Source organism: Tachysurus vachellii, chromosome 10 (assembly GCF_030014155.1).
Source record: "Tachysurus vachellii isolate PV-2020 chromosome 10, HZAU_Pvac_v1, whole genome shotgun sequence".
NCBI classification, from domain to species: Eukaryota; Metazoa; Chordata; class Actinopteri; order Siluriformes; family Bagridae; genus Tachysurus; species Tachysurus vachellii.
Genome location: NC_083469.1, coordinates 14,598,422 through 14,625,169, shown reverse-complemented (window position 1 = coordinate 14,625,169; position 26,748 = coordinate 14,598,422). Strand labels below are relative to the sequence as shown.

At 37.5% G+C, this 26,748-nt stretch overlaps 2 protein-coding genes across 3 annotated transcripts; both read left to right on the top strand.

Annotated features, from left to right (window-relative positions):
* The first annotated feature begins 1,575 nt into the window (after positions 1–1,575).
* On the top strand, positions 1,576–10,680 carry LOC132852600 (transmembrane protein 87A-like). Of its 2 annotated transcripts, none has more exons than XM_060879882.1 (20): positions 1,576–1,846; positions 2,978–3,035; positions 3,195–3,295; positions 3,805–3,921; positions 4,045–4,089; positions 4,294–4,341; positions 4,501–4,642; positions 4,739–4,800; positions 5,015–5,198; positions 5,282–5,381; positions 5,715–5,808; positions 5,918–5,991; positions 6,952–7,058; positions 7,169–7,229; positions 7,317–7,427; positions 7,635–7,708; positions 8,469–8,533; positions 8,747–8,805; positions 9,284–9,314; positions 9,465–10,680. In XM_060879882.1, the coding sequence occupies exons 1-20, from the start codon at positions 1,739–1,741 to the stop codon at positions 9,504–9,506; spliced, it is 1,683 nt and encodes a 560-aa protein (XP_060735865.1). In that variant the 5' UTR covers positions 1,576–1,738; the 3' UTR covers positions 9,507–10,680. The 2 variants fall into 2 exon arrangements, with proteins under 2 accessions (XP_060735865.1, XP_060735866.1); XM_060879883.1 differs by having other exon boundaries at positions 1,579–1,846; positions 7,169–7,227; positions 7,324–7,427.
* A 1,053-nt stretch (positions 10,681–11,733) lies between these two features.
* vps39 (VPS39 subunit of HOPS complex) lies at positions 11,734–26,190 on the top strand. Its single transcript, XM_060879736.1, has 24 exons — positions 11,734–12,336; positions 13,389–13,454; positions 13,546–13,610; positions 13,847–13,889; positions 14,052–14,146; positions 14,442–14,540; positions 14,632–14,724; positions 14,916–15,099; positions 16,177–16,297; positions 16,478–16,598; positions 16,876–17,005; positions 17,272–17,414; positions 17,496–17,636; positions 17,752–17,893; positions 19,495–19,581; positions 19,969–20,042; positions 20,821–21,037; positions 21,457–21,585; positions 21,703–21,805; positions 21,939–21,984; positions 22,424–22,573; positions 24,514–24,648; positions 24,811–24,902; positions 24,994–26,190. The coding sequence occupies exons 1-24, from the start codon at positions 12,264–12,266 to the stop codon at positions 25,073–25,075; spliced, it is 2,631 nt and encodes an 876-aa protein (XP_060735719.1). The 5' UTR covers positions 11,734–12,263; the 3' UTR covers positions 25,076–26,190.
* Positions 26,191–26,748: the final 558 nt, after the last annotated feature.

Genomic DNA, 26,748 nt, shown 5'->3' with positions numbered 1-26,748 from the left:
AAATTCTAAATTATTGTATTTAGGTAATTTGTCCAAGCTTTTTGTTGTTGTTGATTTACATTTAATTTACATGTGTAAACTAAGTAGATACATAATGTCCAGAGCGCACACTTTATTAAACCCACATGAACTTTGAAAAAAATAATAATAATGAACCCGGCTAAATAACACAACTATCCAAAATGTCCAAACCACGCAGTATACACAGATCCGTACCGTAACGACTGTCATGGTACAGCGCGCACAAACACAACTAAAACCTGCAGATTTCTGCCAGATGGATGGGGAGTTACCGTAAACTACCGTCTATACGCACATGTCGGTTTCTACCTCTGCTGGTTTTACCGCGATCTGAATGTGAACAGGGCGCTGCGCTTAAAGCAGGATTGTCCGATCTTATCTAGAAAGGACGGGGTGGATGCAGGTTTTCATTCAAACCAAGAGGAAGCCACACCTGAGTCATGATCAGGTGAAACAGGTAGACTGAGCTTGTGGCTTTCGGGTGAATGGTATGAGAATCTGTACCCACACCCTCCCTATGTGGAGATGACCGGATACTCCTGTGTTTGTTGTGCGCCATCATTCCAATCTGATTTTGCTGATATAAGTCGTGTAACTAGTATCGTATCTTTGGGTGTGTTTATGTGATAAACTGTATTTATTACATCCAGTGTCACTTCATTCCTTTGTGTAAACTAATATAATTAAATAATAAGACTAGGGTGCTGTGTAATGAAACCCTTTTCAGCTTCTGTTTAAACTACTTTTTACATTAAAGAAGAAATGTTGATTTCCTGTTTGTATAAAATTCTAACATGAAAAGTACTGTAGTAAATGTGTTTGCCTTTATGTCATGTTTAATAATAAATAAAAAAAATGACAGTTCCTAATTTCTTCAAGAGCGCTTGGAAAGGCAGTTGCGCGCTCAGTAAGTACCCCCTCTCCTTAAGTACCCCCTCTCCTTAAATACCCCCATTAAATACTCCCCTCATTAAATACTCCACCTTCATTATTTACCCCCGCCTCATTAAATTCTCCCCTCATTAAATACTTCCCCTCATTAATTACCTCCCATTAAATACTCCACCCGCATTATTTACCCCCTCATTAAATACCCCCGCTCATTAAATGCTCCCCCTAATTATTTACCCCTCATTAATTACTCCCCTCATTAAATACTCTTCCATTAAATACCCCCCTCATTAATTACTCCCCTCATTAATTACCCCCCCCATTAAATAACCCCCTCAGTATTTACCCTCCCTCATTAAATACTCCACCCTCATTAATTACTCCACCCTCATTAATTACTCCCCCTCATTAATTACTCCCCTTCATTAATTACTCCCCGCCACCCCCTCCTCCCTCCTACCCCTCCCCTCCCCTCCCCTCCCCTCCACTCCCGGAGGTAAACGTCTCCACCCGGAACTGCTCCAGGTGACATATGCGGCATTCTACCGCAAACACATTCTAAACTCGTGTTTTCACCACCATGACATCTTGACCGAGCAGAACATCATAAACATTTAACCGGTTTCACTGTCGACCGGAATATAAAACACCACGACAGCACGTATTTCCACGCGAACTCACACCGTCACACTGCAACACCTTCACGTTAAGTCACGCGCTGCTGCGATGATCGTTGATTGGCTGATTTTGTGTAAACACACGATGGCAACCGCCTCCACCTGCTCTCAGGGAGCAGAGCTGACAGGTTCCACATCGCTTTGTGAAAATGACACGTGTTTGTGTGTTTGTGCCGTTGTGTTTGTTTTTATCATCGTTACATCATGTATACGGGGCGGAAGTGTCTTTGTGGAATATAATAATCAACAATAACGAGGTAAGTGTCTACATATGAAACTTGGAGAAGATATAGATGTTCTCTTCCTCATGACAATCGGCTAATCAAGTTCAGTTAGCTAACAATCACAACAGCTCAAATGTTTATATAACATTCATAATGTTTAAGTGTTTATACGTGGTCTCGGTACAATATAGATTTATTACACTCTACAAATCACACTTCAGAAAAAGAAACATTTAGCTTGTACATCCTGAACAGGGTTTTTTTTGTTTGTTTGTTTTTGTTTGTTTGTTTGTTAAAAAGTAATTAAATGATCAGGCTAAAGCAGAAATCTTCTAAAATAATGCGAATTACACTTTAAGTCTGTCTACACTAATGAGCTGGAAGTAAGCGTCACACCTGTCATATGCAAATTTATTACAGAAGCCACGCCCCTCGTTGTCAGAGCTGCTACACTGAAACTTGACCTAACTTGAATAGTTATTGATCTTAGAATTTCAAATCTGTAGTATTTATTGTCTTAAAAATCTATTTTGTGTTATGTATTTCATAGACATTTTTTGACCTTGGGGCTGATTATAATGACACACAACGCTATTGTATTTTCTTAGAACCCATCTGGATGCATTTTGTCTGAATTTGGTCTGGTTTCTTCCTCCTTGTTGTCATGTAAAGAACACTACACATAACAGTGTGTATAGTAAAACTGAGTAATGGAGATACACATACATACATACACACACACACACACACAATTTTGTTATGCATGTCTTGGGAATAAATTCCAGCTTCTAGGAAATCATTAAAGGCTAGCATAAACTGTATGGCTCGTACAGACAGAAAAGCTTGTAAACATAAAAAAATATTGTGAAAGATCACAGTGTAATCCTGTACAATTGGACCGTGATGTGTATTTGAGTTACTATCTGCAGCACGATGTGTTATGGACATTTCACTTTTTCTTTCCAGTTTGTCAGCTTGTCACTCATTTGTGTCCCAGCTATAATTTAGCTTTTTCACGCTCCACAAATCTAGAGAAAAAAAACAAAACTAAATGATTATTTTGAGTGTCATGTAACTGGTGTTAAACTGCGTTGTTTAAGACATTTTGTGTTCATAGACAAAGTGCTCCAGAAATGTATTATTCAACATGTTTATGTTTTTCAGCCACAGGATTTCATTTTTCGCAAGACTTTGTATTCCAACACTTCCATCTTCTTGAAGTGTAAGTTTTAGACAAGTTGGACATTTTTTCTCAACAGAATGATCGTTGGTTGATGCTGTTTTGCTTAGTCTATGCAGATGATGTCTGTGAATTATTGTAATGTAATCCTTACAATAATTTGGTGAGTAATTCTAAAAGCCCCTTTTCCTTTTTATTCAGTTCAAGGAGAGGAGGCAGCATGTAACCAGAAAAAGTTGGCCTTTAATGTTAGTTGGTATCTTCGCTCATCCATCTGTTACAATGAAGTATTCGGCACCCCTGTGAGTATAAGAACAATGTCCTAAAATGAGAAAGCTAAAGCTCTAGACTAAAAATGAGATTGTTTACTAGGCTAATTTACCTTACCAGACATGCCATAGAGTAGTGATTTCTTGCACTAGGAAAGACAAATTTCAAGGTAAATGTCTATAAACTCAAATCACACTCCCTTAAAACCAACCTTTTAACTCTATAAGATGACACACAATTCTTGGGCAGAAAAACACACTCTCATTCAGAAAAGCTGTTCAAGAACATTTTACAAAGGAATGTAGCTAGGAAAACACTTAAGTATAAGACCAAGGTGTGTTTGTGTGGGTGTTTAAAGACTAATTGCTTGCTTTTGTTACAGTAAGTCTTTAATCTGCAGACAATCTGCAGACATTAAGAAATGGTGTCTTAGTGTGATTTCAGAAAAATCAGAAGAGACACATGAAAGAATACATGAAATTTAAGGAAAGGACATTAGTACTAACTTGTTGACTGTAGCTCTGAAGCTTGTACCCTGTAGGACAGTGCAGCAGAAACCATGCTTGGTTGTGATCACATGCTAAAGGAGGACTGGAGTGGCTTCTACAGCCAAGGCTACATCTACTTCGACAGCTGTTCAGCTCTCCTCACCCCTATGGTCTGTGTGAAGAAACCTTCAGCCATTTTTTAATATACAATGCAAAATATCATTGTTATTACACTGTATTGTATGTCATAACAAATTTTACAGCATAATTATTACAACATTATTGTATTGTAGATTTACTACAAAGAATTTCATCCATTTCTGCCTCTCAAGCCTCAAGTAAGAAAGTCAGGATTATTTTTGGTTTGTTTGTTTATATTCTAATTCTGTTTAGATTTTGCCTACATTGTGTTGGGTAGCATTCCACAATTATTTTTACTGTATATACTATATATGCATTTTATACTATATTACAGGTATATGTATTCAGAGAGGAAAGTAGTTATTGGTTTTTTCTGCTAATCTCACATCTGTTACTTACAGGAAGACAAAAGCATAATCCAAACCAAACATGTATTGACAGATAAACCGGTGAGTTCTTTTTCACTAATACTTCACTCAAATCCTTTCATGCAGTTTCCACATTTTAACAGAATCGTGTTAAGACATCATTTGATCAAGCTTAATCTGTACAAAATATCTGGAGATCAATGCTAAGGATGGCTGTATTTCCTGTTCTGTTCCATACAGTATTTTAACATGGTTGCCAAATCATGGACAGACAGTCCCTATTTGTTTATTGTGAAGTTCGAAACACTGCAATATCCAGATGAAAGTAATAGAGAGACAGAGGATGCAGCCAGCAATTCAAATGACTATTTACCAGTTACAAGTACATATTTAACTTTTTTATAGTAATTCCTCTTAGCTTGATAACAGAAGTAGGAAAATGCATACATGAAAATGAAGCCTTTGTGTGTGCTTACAGTGACAGTAGAAATGAAGGGTTCTTACGACTACTCCTCACCAGCTGACAGGCCTTTAATGATGGTGAGTCTTGAATCATGGAGTGTTTGAGTCATTGGAAACAATCGCAAAGCCTTAATTCTCTAGAAACATTTCTCTTTTTTTTTTTCTACTCCGGCAACAAATATTATCAGTGTTAATTTGTTGATTTGTGCTAAGGCATTTCTATAGTAAAAGTCACAGGCATCTGTGAGGCCAAATAAGTGGTTCTGAAGTTGTGTTCTCTTTGTTCTCACAGTTCTTCATGACTATGTGCATTGTGTATGTGCTGTTCGGAGCTCTGTGGCTCCTCTGGCTAGCCTGTTATTGGCGTGACCTGCTCAGGATCCAGTTTTGTATCGGTGCTGTAATTGTCCTGGGCATGCTGGAGAAGGCAGTGTTTTACTCTGAATACCAAAGAATCACATACCATGGAGCTTACAGTTAGTGCTGTGACATCATCTGGTTTTATCGAATACATTGCCATTCAGCAATAATAAGATAATATCTCTTTCTTTGTTTTCAGACCAAAGTGCTGTTATCTTTGCTGAACTTGTGTCTGCACTGAAAAGATCCCTAGCTCGGGTCCTCTTAATCATAGTCAGTCTGGGTTATGGCATTGTGAAGTGAGTATAACGTACTAAAGTTCTTTTAGTAAAGTCTGCCTCTTCCGTGACTCTATTTAACATAATACAGCAACCATTTTGAGTTTATTATGCTCCTTTCATATTTTAAGCAGTGGGCGCTCTTTAACCTTTCTACCTGATGTTCTGCTATAACCTTTTTTTTATCATGGTCACTGATGCTGAATTTTGTCATTGTAACATAACATATTCAGTTCAGACATTGCACTTCTGACTTAGTTTTCCTAGTGGTTCTATTTTCATATGTATGAATAAGAGTCATAATAAGCTTGGTTCTGAGTCTCTGTTTGAGTAATTCCTTTGTTGTCGACTCAGACCTAGGCTAGGAACTACAGTACCCAAGCTAGTGGCTGTAGGCCTTCTTTATCTGATCTTCTCTTCTGTGGAGGGTGTTCTCAGGGTAACAGGGGTAAGTCACCTGATTTTGAATTAAGATCCATTTCAAAGTTAAAGTGTGTTATGTCTTTATAGAACATATTTATTTAGAGAACATGTTTCTCTTGTTGCTATTTTTGCAGGGTTTCTATGGCACAGTGGCTCTGATTGCCAGTCTCAGTCTCTCTTTTACCGATTCCTGTGTCATTTGGTGGATATCCTTTTTATGAGACAAAGTCCTTTCTTGGCTAGTCCATACAACATAAACAAACCATTGTAACATAGAGTTTTGAGACCTGTTGAGTATTTCATCATGTGCTTTGTCATCCACGTGGCTTAACTTAGTGTTGGTTATATTTTTCAAAATTGCTATTGGTAAACCAGCAGTTTAAATGGCCTTCTCATTTATACTTAAAATAGGGACATAATTTTTGGTCTGTGCAGTTAAATTGTTTGTTTATTCAAAAGCAAAGCGTAATGTTGAATTAGTATTTAAAAAAATAATTTACTATGCATTACATAGTCTTTCACAACTGATCTAAAACCTTCTGGTACGTTCTTCACAAAATATCAGCAACAACCGAAAGACTTTCCCCAAACTCTCACAACTATAATATTTAACAGACAATGACCCGTTTATCAATGAGATTACTTGCTTTTAAACATGTAGTAATGTAGCGCTATAGCAAGAGCATTGTGTGTTGCCCATGCCAGCACCTAGACTGACTGACACCAAGTAAGTGCAGTAAGCCAACAAGTAACATAAATTCTTTCAAGAATATAGGAATTTTTTGTAGCAAACATAGACAAGTGAAACCTGCCAGAGCACTCATGAAACTCGTACATAATGGACATGAGTCAGCCCAATTAAATTAGTGGTCTTTAATGACCTGTTGTATAATCTGAACCATTTTTCATTTTTTCTAGTGATTACATCTGGCTCCAAAAAGCTAGATTAGCCATAGTGTACAGCAGTTTTTATTCCCCTGTCAAAAGCTTATGAACATGCACTGACGTATGGACAGCCAATCATATTTGAGTTCTCCCAATTAGAAATTCTCCCAATTCTCTCAATTTTTGTGTTTGTTCACCATTTGTGTGCTATAATTCTCAAATTTCTATCTGTTTAAACTATCAGAATGTAATTGTCAAACTCCTTAACTGGCGGATAGCACATTTTCATCAGTCTGTCTCAAACAACTCAGCTGCTGAAGCTACGCAGAAACGTGGTGAAGCTTTCATTATACCAGCACTTTACCAAGACGCTTATCTTCTCTGTGCTGGGTACGCTGGATTTCTGTGTGCAGTTGTGTCAGTGAGCCAGTATAAGAGACATACTGTTCACTCCTGTGTTTTATTTATATTTCTATTTCTATATTATCTATTTTATTCAGCCTCTCTAATATTCCTCGTATGGACAACCAGACAATTCAAGTTTGTGGACTGTCAGTCAGTGAGTATCTTAGCTCACATCTGCTTGGATGTGATATTATGAGAGAAAGTGCTTTGACTGTTAGTTTGCGTGTGATATGCGTTTTTGGTCTGTCAGGGCTGGAGAGATTTGTGGGTGGATGATGCTTTCTGGAGGTTGCTCTTCTCCACCATCTTGCTGGTCATCATGGTGCTGCTACGACCCTCTATCAATAGTCAAAGGTTAGAAGAATGAATTGAATACGATAGATATAGCAAGTGTTGCATCAGAGAAGGATTCCATATAATAAAAGCATCCAAAGTTGCAGATCAGAGCCAGTGCAGAGTTGGATGTCAGTGCAGTAAATAATGTGATGGAACCCTCTGTCTATCTTTCATGATTGTAAGACTGTATGTATGTGTAAATAAATATGAATTTCCTCTATCTAGATTTTCTCATTCTCCACTTATTGACGAGGATGATGAAGAAGATGCAAAGGAGCCTATGCTCAATGAAGCATTTGGTAAGGTTCTTTATATTCAGAAAGCACTTTATCCGTCAACAGAAACAACAAAATAAATAAAAAATAAATGTAAAACCTCAACAAGCAGACCAGGAATCCTAGGATACAGTGTGTATAGGCACATGAAAAAAAAGACCAGGTATCATTTTTCAATTCTGTCCATTTTCAGGTGAACCTGAGCACACTGTAGTCTCGTATTCCTGTTCTTTGTTTCTGCTCAGTAAGGGCAGTTATTTGAGATAGACCATCCTATCATTTTGAACCAGTCTGGCCAGTCTTCTCAGACCCCTCTCTAATCAGCAAGATAGTTCCATCCACACAGCCATCTCTCAATAGACGTTCTTGTTTTGTCACACCATTTTGTGCAAGCTTGAAGGCTTGTGTGTGAATAATTCCAGGAGATTAGCAGTTTCTAAAATACTCAAACCAGTCCATCTGGTTCAACAATAGCACATTAGTCAAAACAATAGTCACAGAGTCACAAATTCTTCACAAATAGCAGAGTCACAAATTCTTACAAAATAAAAAGCACATAGCACAGTCTCATTTATACCTCATTCTTATGTTTGATCTCAAGTTTCACTTCACTACACATAGTTTATATTTTTCCAAAAAAATAATTCCAAATAAGGACCTCAAACCATGTCTTTGTTGCTGTGCATTGAAAGGTGAGCAACGTAAACAGTGCTGAGTTTAAATTAAGCATATGATTATATGGACATCTGGTTCATTTGAATCTTGTTGCATCTTTTGTTTTCAGAGGGAATGAAAATGAGAGGAGCAAAGTCTGAGGCAAACAGCAGTAAGAAAGACTTCAACAAAGACGTAAGAGTGGGATTTCGTTTGTATATCAGTTCACAACTTGGTTCATTAGTGCATCCTTTATCAATATATTGTACAGGCAAATTTTCAGAAGGAGCAATTTTATTATAGACTTTTTTCTAATGAATAGAAGATTATATCATGTTTGAATGGGCTTGAAATGGGTATTTCGAATCATTTGTGTGTTGCCATTAAGTCCTGATGTGTGTCTTGTAGAGCTCCCAGGATGAAGACCTGAAATGGGTGGAAGAGAACATTCCATCTGCTATTGATGTGTGAGTGAACATTTACATTTTACATTTACGATATTTAGCAGACACCCTTATCCAGAGTGACTTACAACTGAGCAACTGAGGGTTAAGGGCCTTGCTCAGGGGCCCAGCAGTGGCAGCTTGGTGGACCTGGGGTCGAACCCATGACCTTCCGATCAGTAGCCCAACACCTTAACCACTGAGCTACCACATCCCAACATCCTGAACATCCAAACTTGGCTTTAAAATCTGAACACATTAGCATTCTGTAACCAAAATAATGGTAGAAGAGTAAATAATACTGCTTAGTTTGCTTGTTCTTTTCGACACTTTTTTTAGGATGTGCATATATTGCTTAGAGATTTCATTGCTTGCATTGGAAAACTTTTATTAAGAATTACAGTACCTCCATAACTTCCATAAACTGCCTTGCAGAACAGTACATGCATTGTTTTGTTTTTTGTTTTTGTGTTCTACATGTCCCTCCCTTTGTTTTATACAGATCTCTGCCTGTGATTTTGGATGACGAAGAGGTAGAGTGACTATTAGTTTTCTCTGTCTTGTGATCATGGTTACATTTTTATTTATCATGAGCATAGGATCAGACATTTTACAGTGGAATCATTGGGCAAGGCATGCTATAAAGATGTTTGTTTACATACTACCTCTTTTTTTTCTGTCAGGAACTTCTCAAAACCAAGCTGGAGAGATCCAAGATGGAATAGAACAATGGAAAAGAAGTTGTGATTGTCTTTTTATAATGGAAGCTAAGGACATTCTCAGCAATATAGCAGTGAATATTTATATTTTTTCTATGAATGCAAACAGTGAAAATGGTTCATGGACCAGCTGTGAAACTTCAGTTACTGTGAAAATTCAATTAAAGTTTCTGCCTATTTTAATTCTTAAATTGTAATTTTGGCAAACATTCACATTCACGTTGCACATATTTAAAGAAGCCATTCTTTAGACATGCACTAATATTTTATATAATATAATATATAATAAAATTGACTGCTATGAACGTGTCCTCAGAGTGAAATATTTTGCTCCTCTTTCTCTTATTTTCATACCCATGCTTTATATAGAAATGTATTTAAACAATTGACTAGAAATCACTCTACACAAGTTTATTCAAATATGTCTAATTATTTTATACAACATGTTTCATATCACTAGAGATATGCATCATAAAGAGGCAGGAATAAAGGAAAGATCCTGAAAATAATAAAAATAATAAACTTTGAGGCTTGCTAGCAATACACTCTGCTTACATATTTATGTACAAGTTTAAATCTTTGGCCAAATTTGCACAACATGCTAACAAATTTCATTCTATGTTTGAAAATAATTCAGGTCATTTGAAATACAAAATGATTATTCCTATTAATTTTGCATTAAAAGCTTATTTACAGACTTTTTGTTTTTTACATAAAACAGCAGAACTTTCTGTTATGTAAGAGTTTGGGCTTGTTATTTGTTGATATGGACATTTTTATATTTGTATTGCCTTCGCTGCATAGAGGTGACCAATGATATTGTTTTCTTACTGTTCTTATGGACAGTCTGAACACATCCACCACAGACATACTCAGTCACCTGAAGAACAGTTGAAACACTATTTACTGATGTCTTATACATAGATGCAGGTGTCACTGAGTGAAGTTTCTGCAGCCTGTATTTCAATAATGAAACCTTTCACAGAGTCACTTAGATATTTTTCTCCTGTCACCTTGATCTAAAGTTAAAGTGAGCTCGGCCTGCTTAGAATTTTTATACATCCTACAGTGCATGGCATATTGTAAAAGTCATTATTATTAGTTTTACCTTTTGTTTACTTTCAAGTGTCATGGTATGAGTGAATTATTGAATGAGATTAAATGATTTCATCTTTTGCCACTTTTTTGTCTTATCATTTATGTTGCACTCATTTTGTCAGAGAGATTTACAGTTTAGGAATAATCCAGTTTAAGCCACTGTATTAATATAATTGCCTTGTGTCTAGACTTATTTGCCTTATCAATTTGGTGTGTTAGCTCCAAGTATATAATTACTGACTGCAGCATTCATCAATTAGAAAACGCTGACAAATATTTTCAGCAATGCAATGATACTAGTTTGTGGTGTACGCCTATGCTCTCACTGCTGATACTTTTAGCTGAGGCAGTCTGTTTAACCTGCAAACTTCACATACTGGCGCTTAACCTCTTCAAACGTTCGGTAGCCTGGTCTGATAAATCGCAGTTTCTGCGTAGGCACATGGATGATAGGGAAAGGGTTTGGTGCCAAGTACATTAATCCATGAGCTCAACCTGCCTTGTGTCAACAGTCCAGGCTGGTGGAGGTGGTATGATAGTGTGGGGAATGATTTCTTAACACATACAGTATCGGTCTATTAATACCAATCAGTCATTAAAACTATACCACAAACTGTTTAAGTATTGTTTCTAAACATGTGCATCTCTTCATGGCTGCACTTTATCTTTAAATTGATACTTCCAGCATAATTATGCACTAATTAAGCATGCATATAATTATGCACATAATTAAGCACTAATTATGTAATAAAGCAGAAGCTGATTTCTGGTCAACTGGTTTCATGGACCATGACAATGAGTTCTCAAATCTCAATGGAATGTTTCTAATATCTTGTGGAATCCATGGCATGAGACTAAAGAGAGGAACAAGCCAGAATGCTGAGTGTGCATGTTACACACACAGTGTTACAGGTTTGGGATCTGTGGGAAGAACACTAGTGACTGCAATAATAACAAACGATGTGTATGATTGTTTCTTTAACGCGTTATATTTTAAATGCTCGGAAAATGCACGTTGTGCTGCAAGAATTTATATTTAAATTCTCCGCAGTGCTAATCAGTCAGAATGAGGAACCTGAAATCCGACCCTCGTGGTAGATGACGTAGGTCACGTGTCCGTCATGCCGTAAAGCATCCCGGAAGCTCGGATTGTTGTTTTTTTTTTTCGCGAGCAGTTAGCTAGCTGGATAATGAACTGTCAACGCTGACACTTGACAGTCTGACAGGCTTGTTTTTAATTTGTAGAAACCATCTGTTAAATCCGAGGCGAACACAGACAACGTTGTGTCAAAAGATATGGGATGAAGTAGGTTATTTCGCTGAAGCAATGTGTTCTAAGCAGAGTTTGTTGACATGGAGATGTAGAACAGGCTGATAGCAGCTAACTCACTCGCCGTTAACGCTTATCAAGTCCCTCACGTCTTTTAAACAAACAGGAAACACGGGACGATGGACGATCTGAACACAAACCACTTAAACTAAAGTCTGCTAAGTTGTTTACCGTGTTTTGTTTAGCTATCTTGTTAGATTTATTTTGGGTTTATTTACTAGCTCTCCAGTGAGCAGACGCTAACAGCACTAACGTAGCTAGTTCTCAACGGTTGTTATTACTTTGTCATTTGTTGAGGTTAAATATTATTAAACAGTGTTATACAAGTCGTTATAATGCATGACGCATATGAGCCCGTTCCTATTTTGGAGAAACTGCCCCTCCAGATCGACTGCCTGGCAGCTTGGGGTAAGTGACACTCTGGGTCATTTCTGTTTGATAAACACGTCATTTACACTGATTGCTATGGTAACACTTTCGTCTGAAGTGGCTTTACGATTGTCTGAGTGTTTGGTGCAAATGTAACTATCTATTATGGTTGCACCAAGTCGACATGTGTATTGTTGATACTATACTTAGTACTGTACTGTACCTGTGTTCCTGTACTATGCAATGACAATAAAGTTCTATCTATCTATCTATCTATCTATCCATCTATCTATCTATCCACCCATCTATCTATCCATTCATCCACCCATTTATCCTCCATCAATCCATCAATCTATCTATCCATCCATCTATCTATCTCTCTATCTATCTCTCTGTCTATCTCTATCTATCTATCTATCTATCTATCTATCTATCTATCTGTCTATCCACCCATCTATCTATCCATTCATCCACCCATCTATCCATCCATATATCTATCTATCTATCTATCTATCTATCTATCCATTCATCCACTCATACCCATACCGTCTTCTTGTCCCTCTTTGTAATGCAACCAACCTGCTTCCAGATACATTTTACAAGTTATGCACAGTCGTAATGGGGACTTAACGAGAATCAATCCAAAACCTATACAACATTTCAGGCCACTGTTCACCTACTTAATTTATCTTCAGTCTTCTCGTTTTTTTATTCCAAGCCTCTTACAACTGAGTTCTTGTGGGCTATATGACAATTGAAACAACTGAGTTCTTGTGGGTTATATGACAATTGAAACAACTGAGTTCTTGTCGGTTATATGAGTGAGTCTCTGTAGGATTTGAACTCTACTTCTGATTAGTAGCCCAATCCTTAACCACTGAGTTGCTCCTTCTCCTACTCAGTATGAGATGGAGGTATATGTATTTTATGGAAGGCTTAGTGATTTTAAACAGGCAGCTTTTAAAAAGCGTTCAGTAAATGGATGCAGTAATTATTATAGTATGTTGTAGGAAACAGTATTGCATCAGTATTGCAATTCAGTGATGATGTCCAGATGTGACGTTTGACATTTCAGTGTGTTGTTTATACAGAGGATTGGCTCCTGGTGGGGACTAAACCAGGTCATCTCCTCCTCTACAGAATTAAGAAGGATGCAGGTTCGGATTAGTTTCGGTTTCATTTGTTATTGAAACTTTGTCCCTCTACTTTATTTAGCATTTTTATTTCATACCTCCTCACCTCTTCTAGGCACTAACAGATTTGAGGTAACACTAGAGAAATCCAACAAGAACTTCTCCAAGAAGATCCAGCAGGTATGCTCAGTAATTTGTCTTTGTAACTAAAATCTTTTTTGTTTGTTTCTTTAATGAAGACATACTTATAATGTACATTAATCTGTTTCTTTCTAGATTTTTGCAGTGAAGTTTTAAACTAATGTCTTATGTCATGATGAGTCTGTTTATAAGTTATTTCATCATTGCTAGTGTTGTGATGTGATGTGATGTGATGTTGCATTGTCTCACAATTTATCTTTTTTTTCTGCCATCAGCTCTATGTTGTATCCCAGTACAAGATTTTGGTCAGTCTCCTGGGTAAGTCTTTTCTGTATATTTTTCTTTTTGGATGTACAATCCAGTTTCTTAACCATTTAGGTTTTTGGTTTTTCTAGAAAATAAATCTAAAAAGTGTGAGTGCTGTGTATAAATTGTCTTGGTTAATGATCAGTGTTGTATTGTTGTTGCTTTTTTTTCCAGAGAATAATATCCATGTCCATGACTTGCTCACGTTTCAGCAGATCACTGTGGTGTCAAAGGCCAAGGGTGCAACACTCTTTGCCTGTGACCTGCAGGTATGTAAGAAGAAATTGTTAAGTTTGAAAATATAGTTTAATCTATCCTTATCACTATAATTATTTTATTACTTTCAGAACTGGACATCTTTATTATATCTCCAATTTTGCTCTAAAGTAGCCTGCAGTAAAGGACTCTGACATCAGTGTGGTTTTTTTTTGTATTTTTTTTCCACAATTTTATTGCACTAAACCGCAGAAATAGATGAGCCACTTCTCACTTCGCAAAGAGCTACTTCTCTTTGCTACTATTCATATTTGTCAGACTATATACATTTTCATTTCCCCATTTTAGCAGCCCAGTTCGGGTGAAGCTAAGTTGCGGTTGTGCGTTGCAGTCAAGAAAAAGCTTCAGCTGTATTACTGGAAGGACAGGGAGTTCCATGAATTACAGGTTTGTTGGTGACATTAACTCACTAGACAGTTTAATCACATTTTATGTGTAAAGAGATGATTAAATTAAGAACTTGTATATTGTGTGACAGGGAGATTTTGCAGTTCCTGATATTCCGAAGTCCATGGCTTGGTGTGAAAATTCCATATGTGTGGGTTTCAAGCGAGACTACTATTTGATCCGGGTAGGTCAAATAGGTCAAAACCTTAGAATTGTGACAAGCAAGAGTTTTTTTTTTTTTTTTTTTTCCCATTTTTTTCATTTTTTTTATTTCTCACCTTTCTGCACATGCATGTTATGCAAACAAGTTGTACCACAGAGACACATTACATCGAGTCTTACTTGCAATAAGTGTTTCATCCTTGACCTTTCTAGATGGACGGACGTGGTTCAATTAAAGAGCTGTTCCCAACAGGGAAGCAACTGGAGCCACTGGTTGCCCCACTGGCTGATGGGAAAGTAGCTGTGGGTCAGGATGACCTCACTGTTGTCTTGAATGAGGAAGGAACCTGCACACAGAAATGTGCCCTCAACTGGACTGACATCCCAGTGGCAATGGGTACGATACAAATGTGCTTTGCCTGCCTAAATCATCACACCCATGTGTTAAAAGCCGCTGTTAGTCGGTACATAAACAATTTCTTGAAATAAAACAATAGATCCATATAAATGGAATAGATTACAATGGAAATGCTTAGTTATTGTATTCAGAACTCGTTATCAGATATATGGATTTTAGGTTGGCCTGATAATCTTTATACATTACTGAAGCATTGCCATTACTGTGTTAGTAAGGTATTATTAAAAAAAAAACATGAAATGGTTTTAAAATGCACAAATCCAAGTCATAATTATTATATTTAGTCAGAAACAAACCGAATCTTAAACATCTTAGTTAGTTTTACTTGTGAATAACTAAACCAAGCTCCCGCCATGAACATAGATATTGAAGCTGGACGGGCGTTAAGAAAGAAATGAAAAAAAAAGTACTCGTATGCCTAAATAATATGAGCCATACATGTGAGTCTGTTGATTGCCCAGCTTGTCCAAATTATATTTTAGAATGGAATAAATTATATCTGTTTGTATATGTCTATATTATTATTTAGTCCCATAAAGAATTGTCCAATTTAAGTTAAGGATTAGTATTTCATTTTTGTGCCATTTTTATATTTTGTAGCCAGTTTTTATATTTAATGTGAATTCATGATTTAAAAAAAGAAAAGGTTCAATTATATTTAGTGGAATTACAAGCCCTCAACATTTCCTCCACACAGTATGTGCCAAAGCTCTGTTAAAATCTCTGGATCTCTCTGAAGCATGTATAACATGGCGATTGGAGACCTGCCCATTCCTGGCTTCAAATGGATTTTCCGCCCCATGGGACTCAGGGAATTTTATATTCACAGAATGCCTCCATGTTACTTGCAGACTCTGGCATAAGGATTTCTTGCATTTGGATTTGCTTTTCGATCATTGTTTTTTTTTTGTAATTATATGTGTCATTTATCTGCATTAGTTTTGTTATCTAATAACATCAATGTTATTCTTTGTCCGTCAAAATCTTAAAAGTTTTAAAGTGTTTCTGCTTTTTTTTTTCACTTACACATATAGTCTTGTTTCCCTACACCTACAGAGCACCAGCCTCCTTACATTATAGCTGTGCTGCCACGCTATGTGGAGATTCGCACCTTTGAACCAAGGTTGTTGGTACAGAGTGTGGAGTTGCAGAGGCCACGCTTCATCACCTCGGCAGGGTGAGATGTTCACACTTTTCAGAATAAATTAACAACGTTGCTTTCTGAAGGCGTTCACAGTGAACTTAATCTAAAAGAATGATGTCATCTCTTCTATTGCATTACTCACAAATCTTGACTAGCTTTATAATGTTATTATAACATTATCTGCACGCTTGTGCCACTTCTCTTTGGTCACAGGCCCAATACTGTGTATGTTGCCAGCAACCATTTTGTCTGGCGACTTGTGCCAGTGTCCATAGCAAGCCAGATTCGGCAGCTTCTACAGGACAAACAGTTTGAGCTGGCTCTTCAGCTAGCGGTGAGTTCATCCATCACAGTTAAACTACTGCAAACATCATTGCATGACAAGTTCTTCACTGGCACTTACCACTTCATTTTTATTACTTCTTATATTTTTTTCCTGTATCAGAATTAAAGTGTGGTTTAGACGTGATACCTGATGAACATTGTAATAAACCCTATAGTACTCTGTTTTATATAGTATAAAAAAATATCCTGCTAGTTTCAAACGATTACCCTTTAAGTACTAACTTTCATTTCACAATGTTTCTTCTTTCTTCGTTTTATCCGAGCAGAAGATGAAGGATGATGCAGACGGTGATAAGAAACAACAGATTCACCATATTCAGAATTTGTATGCCTTTAATCTCTTCTGTCAGAAGCGTTTTGATGACTCTATGCAGGTGTTTGCCAAGCTGGGGACAGGTGAGGAGCGGGTGTATGGCAATTACAATGTATGCCCAATTAATTAAACTGTTGTTTTGGAAACACTGACAAAATGTAGGTTATAGAGCTGTTGTTAGTATATGCATTTTCTTAGCACTTTATTCATGGTGAATTCAGACTGATGTAATTATTCAGGCTATGCTCAAACTTATCTGTGTGTGATATGGCCTGGAAAATTGTGTCTTAAAAAGATTGGGAGTCCTGGAAGAATATGACACAGGATGTCTTCATGCCTCATGTTATAGATCCAACTCATGTGATTGGGCTATACCCAGACCTCCTACCCTCTGACTATCGTAAACAGCTGCATTACCCCAATCCTTTGCCCACACTCTCTGGAGTAGAACTGGAGAGGGCTCACTTGGCTCTCATTGACTACCTAACGCAGGTCTGCACACACAGAGCTTCAGAATCTTTAGCATTGCATTTCAGTTTCATTTTACTAACCATTCGTTTTTTAATTACATAGAAACGCAGTCATTTGGTGAAGCAGCTGAATGACTCTGACCCTTCCACCACATCCCCGCTCATGGAGGGCACTCCTACAATCAAAAGCCGCAAGAAGCTTCTTCAGATCATAGACACCACCCTGCTCAAATGCTACCTCCATGTAAGGTTACCTCTGCACACACCTTCCTCCCCAGGCTGTTTTGCTAACTTCAATGGACATCGGCAGTAGTTTGGTTATCGTGTTAATAGGGATTCCTACTTTGTTCTGTTTTTAGACCAATGTGGCCTTGGTGTCACCCCTTCTGCGTCTAGAAAACAATCACTGTCATGTAGAGGAGAGTGAGTATGTGTTGAAGAAGGCCCACAAGTACAGTGAGCTCATCATCCTTTATGAGAAGAAGGGCTTACATCAGAAAGGTAAATTTAAAAATACAGTCACAGATGTTCCTAGAACAGCGTTATTCTCATGAGGTCATATTTGACCAACAAAACTATAAACGATACACATTCTACTGTATATACAGTATATGCAAAATAAATTATCAAATAAAAATACATTTTGGGTCACAGGAGCTAGAGATGGACCTAATCTGTCTCCTTCATCCTAGCCTAAGCCTGACTCACACATAAATGCACAAAACTAGCCAATACCAAATCACAGGTGACTCATATAGGTGGAAGAGGGTAGAAAGCACTTTCTTCCAAGTGTCACATTGCCTTGTGATGCAGCAGATGCTGCTGGCTTCATGTGTATTGTAGTAAGCTTGTGTTAGTCTTCACTCTTCCTGGTAAGTAGCTGGGCTAAAGGAGGAGAGCTGAATAATTGGCAGGTAAAGACATTGGGGAGATGACAGACAGACAGACAGACAGACTGACTTCTATAGTTTATTGCTTTTTTTATAAGACCATTGTGAATTATAACAATGATTTAATTAGATTGTTCTTAGCCTTAGGCAAGAACAAGTCTTGTCCTGTTAGCCAGATTACATATACAGACACTGAACTTTCCTGGATCCACTTGTACTATTTATTTGTACCTGGCCTTGATTTAATTTAATCAATAGATGCGTATAACACCTAAAAATCAGAAAACCATCTAGAGGAATGACAAGGCAAGGGAACAGTAGAGAAGGGAAAAGAGTGTCTCTAATGATTCATTCACATCCACATTCATTAAGTGTCCTGTATAAGGATTCAGATGAGAAGTGTTCCAGTAATCATGCAACAGAATGCATTTTTATATATGTATAATTCTGTATAATTACATGAAAGGTGAATATATTTCTGTGGTCATACTGTATGTTGTCGTATGTTTTTGAATTAACTCGGGAACACAAGCAGTATGTTAGAATGAAAAGCAAGTCTGTAAGTACCGCATGTTATGAGGACACCAGGTCGCGGCAAGCTAATATAATTATATCCATGAAAGTCTCCTCTCCTAATTCGAAAGCTAGCAGTGTGGAACAGCAGTTTAATGAAAGTATAGATCTCTGTAGCTGAAAGGTGCCTGAGTCTTTGTTGCCATGGTGTAAGGGCTCTTAATTTTCTTTCACTGCAGTCTTGAAGAGATGCATTGAGATTATAGACAGGAGTAGTAGCTATTTGTTTGACGCTGTGCCAGTGTTTTATGTATGTAGAATAAGTAAACCTTGGAGATTTACATACAGATTTGAATAATGATTAATTATTATTATTTTTGTGTTTTTCCTTTTTTGCAAAACCAATAACATTTAATTAGATTTTGTTTCTCTGTCCCATCCAAGGCTTTTTGCTCCACAGATGTTTAACTTATCTATGTTTCTCATGAAGAAAAAAAATTTTTTGAATGTTCTTGGTGATCATTCAGATCACCTCATGTTTTTAATCATGCTGCTGTAGTGATGTAATTCACTACAGACACGATTGAAGCCAGCCACATTATTCTGCCTGACACATGGTACATGCTAGAAAACATTTGTTGGGAAGGGTTAAAGAGATCTCTAAAAGAACGGTAGTCTAATGAAAATGGTGATCTTTAGCCCTGCAGGTTCTGCTGGATCAGTCTACTAAAGCCAACTCTCCTCTTAAGGGTCATGAGAGGACTGTGCAGTATCTCCAGAGACTGGGTAAGTGTTTCTCGCTTACCACTATACAAACATTTACACACATTTGTGATATAATACCGCAGCCTCACTACACTAGGTTTTGTCATTTAAGACAAAGACAGAAAACACGTTATCTTAACAGTGGGGAATAAGCAAGGCACTGAGGTACTGAGGAAGCAAAAGAGCTATGTGACAGGACCCCTGTGTGAATTCAGAGCCATGCACTAATTCTTACTGATATATTTCTGTCAATCCTAGAATTGGAGTTGAAATGTAATCATCAGGCTAATTAACATTCTGGTTAAATAAACTGTTCATTTAAAATTCCCTTTTTATCTTTCATTTTCAGTATTTATTTGTTTTTGTTGTCTGTACTCACAACCTGGTGCACTATGTTTTTTCTCCCAGGCACAGAGAATCTGGGTATTATCTTTGAGTTTTCTCCATGGGTGCTGAAGATTTGTCCAGAGGATGGGCTTAAGGTGAGAGCTGTAGTGCTACAGTATTGTGCTCAGTGCTAACAGGTTGGAACATTGGTCTTGGTAGTACACAATTACGTTTCTTTGAATATGTTTGATTAATATTGCTGGATGTGTGCTGAGTTTTGAAAGTTGCATCCTAAATGGCATACTTTTGTACTATTCTGTAAATAGTATGAGTAGTGTGTTTTGTAGCACCTGGTGCTGATGCTGGATGAGAAAAAATTGTCTGGATGACAATTGAGAAAAAATGAGGAAAAAACGATCCAATTGTAAAAATCACTGTATTCTGTTAATGATAGAGGTATAGAATTACATGCGTTTGTGATCAGCTGGGAACAGTTTATATGTTTGGTTAGAAAAAAAATATGTTAGTGTTCCATCTGAGACAATACTATTATTGTAAAACATACACTAGACAGTAGAGGACATAGTGTAAGTGCATAGTGTGCAGTACATCAAGTTGTACTAAGGGCTTACCCTCAGGTTGCCCTAAATTGTCCAGAGATCATGGCTTATGTCATTCCCATGCTGACAAAACATATCTTTTTGTCTGTTGTATCTCAGCTGGGGGAAATGACCTGTTTTGTTTATCGCTAGAAAGCTGAAACAAGTGGCTTTCTGTAGGTGACACACACAACCCCCACCCACACACCCCCGCATACTCGCTAGTAATATATGTGGGCGATGACACAGATGATGTTTGAGCATGGGGACTGATAACAAGGCAAAAAGCCACTGAACATGCTCCTTAATTAACTCCACTATGTTTTGGCAACAGATTTTTACAGAAGACCTTACGGAGGTAGAAATGCTTCCCAGAGACAAGGTGCTAGACTTCCTGAAGGAGGGTTTTAAGGAACTAGCTGTGCCATATCTGGAGCACATTATCTATGTGTGGGAGGAAACAGGCTTCGAGTTCCACAACGTGCTGATCCAGCTCTACCTGGAGAGAGTACAAGTGCTGATGAAAGAGTATCTCAACTCACTGCCTGAGGGTGAGCGCCGTTAGCTTCCTGATAGACGGAGCACTTCTCTAACAGATATGGCTTAATGAATGGAATTGTGACAACTGCAGTATGTTTCCACTAATGTATTAGAGAAAATACATTTAGGTTTAGTTTGAGTTCTCTCTAGAAATGTAACAAATATGAATGAATTATTTATTTTTTAATTCATTAACAATTTAAAAAATAATAAAAACTATGTAAAGCTGCTTTGAGACAATGTGAGTTGTTAAGTGCTATACAAATTTTTACCATAAGTATAAAATGCAACACAAATTATTTTTGTTTGTTACTTTTAAATACAAATGCACAATTTATTTATGGTCTTTGGAAGTAACTAACTGAGAACCCTTCAGCAATGCAGGATTACTTATTTTCTTATTTTCATTCTCCATTGTAATTGTAAATAGGAGTCCCAGCTGTGGCTGCAGGGAAGGAGGAAGGAGAACTTGGAGAGTTACGAAACAAGCTGTTGTCTTTCCTAGATATTTCAAGATACTACGAGCCAGAGATTCTCATCAGTGACTTTCCATTCGATGGTAATTTAGCATTGTAGTCTTTGATCTAAGAGATCGTCACCTCTTTGCTGCACTCAGAACCTTCTGTTAAACAAATATAATATGTGTCTGGCTTCCCCTTGTCATGCTCACTCTCAGGGCTGTTGGAGGAGCGAGCTCTGCTTCTGGGCCGCATGGGAAAACACGAGCAGGCACTCTTCATATATGTGCACATACTGAAGGACACATACATGGCTGAAGAGTAAGTATGCTTCAGTCTCATCATATGTCTTCCTGTACCAAGTGGAATTGTATATATTGTCCATTACACTGAATAATGTACCATGTGGCTGAGTACAATGGGACTCTGACTGTCTGTACACTTCCCTTTTTAGGTATTGTCGCAGACATTATGACAAATCATCAGATGGAAATAAAGACGTGAGTTTGTCTGCGAAAGCGCGGATGCTTTTTTTGTACATTTGAAAGTGCATTTTTTGTTGTAATTTCATTCTCCTAAAAAAAACACTCTTGCTGTTCCAGCGGCAGGATCTCATGCTCTCATTGCCCTTGCCTGGGGTCGATTCCGATTCACTTAAGAGTTAAATCTCAAATCTGATATGTGGACCCCGTGATCCGCTGTGTTGCGACCCCGAACAGGGATCAGCCGAATGAATAAATAAATATTGTGTTGCACAAAAATTATAGAGCTATTTTCATACATTCCTGGTATTGTTGCAGATTAAGCCAAGAATCTTTTAGTGAACTTTGAACATCTTGTGAAATGCTAGACTTCAGACGCATCTGGAAAGCTGTCCTAAACATTTTTTATGGCTCCCATATCTCAAAGAGTTCCATTTCTACTGTTTCTTTCGTGCAGGTGTATCTGTCTCTCTTGCGCATGTACCTGTCTCCTCCAGACGCACACTGTCTGGGTCCTATTAAGATGGAGCTGTCTGAGCCCCAGGCTAATCTTCAGGCTGCCCTGCAGGTTCTTGAGCTGCACCACAGCAAGCTCAACACTACTAAGGTGAGAATTTCACTGTTCAGTACAACGGCAGCTGTTATAGTCAGGTTCTGTTTATGGAATGGTTTGGAAGCATTCTTCTGCCTCTCATTAAATATATAAAGACTTTCTGTAGCTCTATAGCTCCTTATACTTCCTCATGACCAGTCCTCGTCCTCCAGTGAAGCTGGAATTATTGCTGTCTGGAATTTTGTCCAGCCCTGTGTAGTGGCATTTCCAGTGCGCATCACATACAGTATCCTAAAGGACTCTATTTTCCAGCAAGGCCCTTGTTGTTGGCTCTCTTACAGAGGTCCTGTCCCTCTACACAATAAAAAGCTGAATGATGTGCAACAGGATATTACTGTTATAAATTATTTTGAGTATTAGATGCCAAGTATGTGTGGATTAAAACAGAGAGCATGAATCTGCCATCGAGAAGCTCTCTTGTGTCTTTGTTTTATATGATGTTGCTTTTATTTCCTCCGGCTGCCATCCAGAGGCCTGGCTCTTCAGGGCCACATGCAGGGGACAGACCACAAATTTGGAAGTCAAATGAGAGAATCAAGTTTTGTGTTGTGTTCCAGCTGTGCACAACATGTGTGAACTGTAAAACTACAAACATCTGAGCCCCATTCAGCAGAATTAGATCAGCACTTTTTCAGACTCTATTCTGTCTGTCACTTTTACAGCAATGTATACAGTAGTTTTATTAGCAATTATTTTGACGCTTTACTATAATCAGAAAAACAACACAAACATGACCATTAATATTTGGACATTGACACAAATTTCCTAATATTGCCTCTGAACACCACCAAAATGTTTTGAAATGAAGCATGATCGAAGTATTGCATTAACTGTTTAGGAATTTCAGGCTCCAGAGTAATTTAATAAACTACCATAATTATACTCGTAAGGGTTATTGTTATTATCTTAATGTAAATAGATTGCACTGATTGACTGCCTGAGGTCTGGAACACATGCTGTTTTCCTCCCGTGAGATGCTTTGCCTGGCTTTTAATTCAGCTGCCTTTAGTTGCTGCTTGTCTGTGGGTTTTCTGCCTTCAGTTTAGTCTTCAGTAAGTGTAAAGCATGTTCAGTTGGGTTGAATCTTGGTTTCAACTGTCGAAAAAAGTTTTTTTTTTTTTTGTTTTTTTTTTTTTCTTCTATACACACGTTTTCTAGCAAAGTCTAATGTGGCCTTTTTGTTATTGAGTATTCTCATTGGTTTGTATCTTGATGTAAGTCCCCTGTATTTACATTCATAAAGCTGTGTCTTGATTGTAGACTTTGACAGGGATACCACTAACTCCTGGAAAGTGTTCTTGGCTTGGCCTGATATTGTTTTTGTTTTTTTGTTTTTTGTTTTTTACACCATTGAACAAAATTCTGTAATTATCCACTTTTGCCTTGAGAGCTCATTAGTCTATACCTTCTTTTTAAGAATTTATTAAACTGGTTATCTGGCCACTCCTAAAGTTTCTGCTACAGTATTTTTCTGATAGGTCTGTAATGACAGCCTCCTTCACTTAAATCGTCACATCTTTGGACTGTTAAGAGTTTTTATGAACAGCTACCAAATGCAAATTCAATCCTTGGAATTAGCTCCACACCTTTTATCTTCATAATTCGTCATGAAATAACTAGGAATCATGCCACACCTGGCCACAAAACTGCTCATCAGCCAATTGTCCACTATGCATACTGTAAAAATGTTTAGGAGAAATGATTATAGAAATGTTTTGCAGCAGTCAGTAAATCACGATACAATATGAACATCTGCACATTCACTCAGTTGTATAATCTGAATATTTACATAAATCCTACTTTTATCGCACAGAGACTAATATTTTAGGGTTTTGTTTAGAATACAGGTATCTGATATGACCTAATCTTAGACTTCTGTTTGTATCCATCATTTAAGGAAGTAAATGCATATTATTATCTGTGCTGTTCTCTAGGCTATAAACCTGCTTCCAGCAAACACTCAAATCAAAGAGATCCGTGTGTTTCTCGAGAGTGTGTTGGAGGAGAAAGCCCAGAGGAAACGATTCGACCAGGTTCTCAAGAGTCTGCTGCAGGCGGAGTTCCTCCGGGTAGGTTACTAGAAAGACACAGTGCTTAGTCCTGTTTTTCTGTAGTATACATGGTCCTGTTTTACTGTAAGTCTCCTCTAGAAGTCCTGTAGTTTTTCTTTCTTTCCTTTTTTTTAATTTCTCCCCAGAAAATATTCTTACTCTCTGCTGTTCTGTTTGTAGGTACAAGAAGAGCGAATCTTTCATCAGCAGGTAAAGTGTGTCATTACTGAGGAGAAGACCTGCCGGGTGTGTAAGAAGAAGATTGGAAACAGGTATGTCTGATGTAATTTTTCAGTTTTTTGTTCTCATTTAATTAACAAGGGAAATTTTTAAATAATGCATATTTGTCTTCCATATACACAGTGCCTTTGCCAGGTATCCAAATGGTGTGGTGGTCCACTATTTTTGCTGTAAGGACCGTGGTGTGTGTCCCTCAGAGCAGTGAGATGTCTCAGCTGGATATACTCCTTACACACCTCTAACTATTCTTAAGATTTTTACATAAGGCGTTTTACTGCACAAATGAAGGACATGCCAGTCTGTGTCTTAAAAATAATTCATAAGGATTTTGGCACAGTGAAGCCACCTGTGGCCATGATGAAAAGTTACGGTACTTTGGACTAATGACTTATGTCCTGCACATGGATATGGATGTAGACATTTTTACAGTGAAGTCATGATGGCTATTGCACTTCAGCTTTGAAGACAACAAACACATACTGTAGAATTATACTTTCTTGTGAGAAATAACCAAAATGTCTCTCATCCATTGCTATTTTATTTACTTCTGTTATTTTGAAGCATGTTTCTGTCCAGCTTTGTCATAGGCCTTGTGTGTAAAAATAAAGAATACTAGTGTTAACCCTGTCTCTGTTCTAGCCCATTTCCACCAGACTGTTTCGCTGGGTCACTTTACGTACACACTCTGTTTCACTGTATCTGCTTCATGATGCTCTGAGTGCTGAAAGGAATGCAGACACTGATGAATCTTTCTTTCACTGATGGTATCTCGCACACTGCCATTTTTGTTCTGATTATATGTTGTTTGTTCTGAACTTAATAAGAGTGGAGATGTAACTTTTTATGCAAAGTGCAGCAGACCCTTTTCAAATCTTTATCTTAACAGGCTTATTAATGATGCTATTAGCCTTCTGATTACAGCTGCATGGCACTTTTTTCTGCTACTTCCTCTTTAATTTATTCTCACTAATGCAAGAAAGCTACTGCACTACTGACTGAAGTGGATCATTACACATTGATGTTGCTATAAATGCTGATAATCTCACATATGGAGGAGTCCTAAAGGGGTGTCAGTACTTCTGCTTGTTATAATGTGTGCTTGAACGTGTTACATTTCATTTGTCACTATCTCTCTTTCCTCTGTTGTTATGATCAACCATGACCTTGACTGTTGCTACAGTATATGGAGGAATAGACAGTTACTTTTGTTTCAAGGCTGTGCACCATAGAAGGTGTGCTTGAGTTTAAAGAATGAATAAATTGTATTTTAATTATGAATGAAGTGTTACAGCTAATAAACCTGTATCATGTCGTGTGCAATGTGGTGTCACAAGTATGCTTTTCTTACTCATTTAAATTCACCCTTGTGTTCTATTCAGTATGAAGCTTTAAGTTCTTGATATTTATATTACAAAAGTTATGTTATGAATGTAACACATTGAAAATGAGGTAAAATACCAATTAAAACAAACCGCTTTTTCATGAAAATATAATGCATATGTGAATTCACTGGCTTACATTACTTCTATCTTATTTGCAACTGCAACAGATTACACACACTCTTTTTCAGTTCACCAAACACAGATCTATTAAAGGCTTGTCATTTCAAACATAAATTTCTGTGTCATCTGCCCAAAATCAGTAGGACCAGGTAGCACTATATCCATTGCTAAGAAGCAAAAGCAAGGTCAAAAAGTTGTTTTCATGTTCAATTATTTTGTTTTCTTTATCTTTTAGATTTGAGCCTTTCCTAGGACTGTGGGTGTTAGTTTAAGTGGTTCATGTTTGAATAGGTTTTCACACTATGGGCTGGACTGACCAACAGCACAGAGCAGCTCCTGCTTGTGTAAACTATAGCTGGAGAAATCTCTTGTTCCA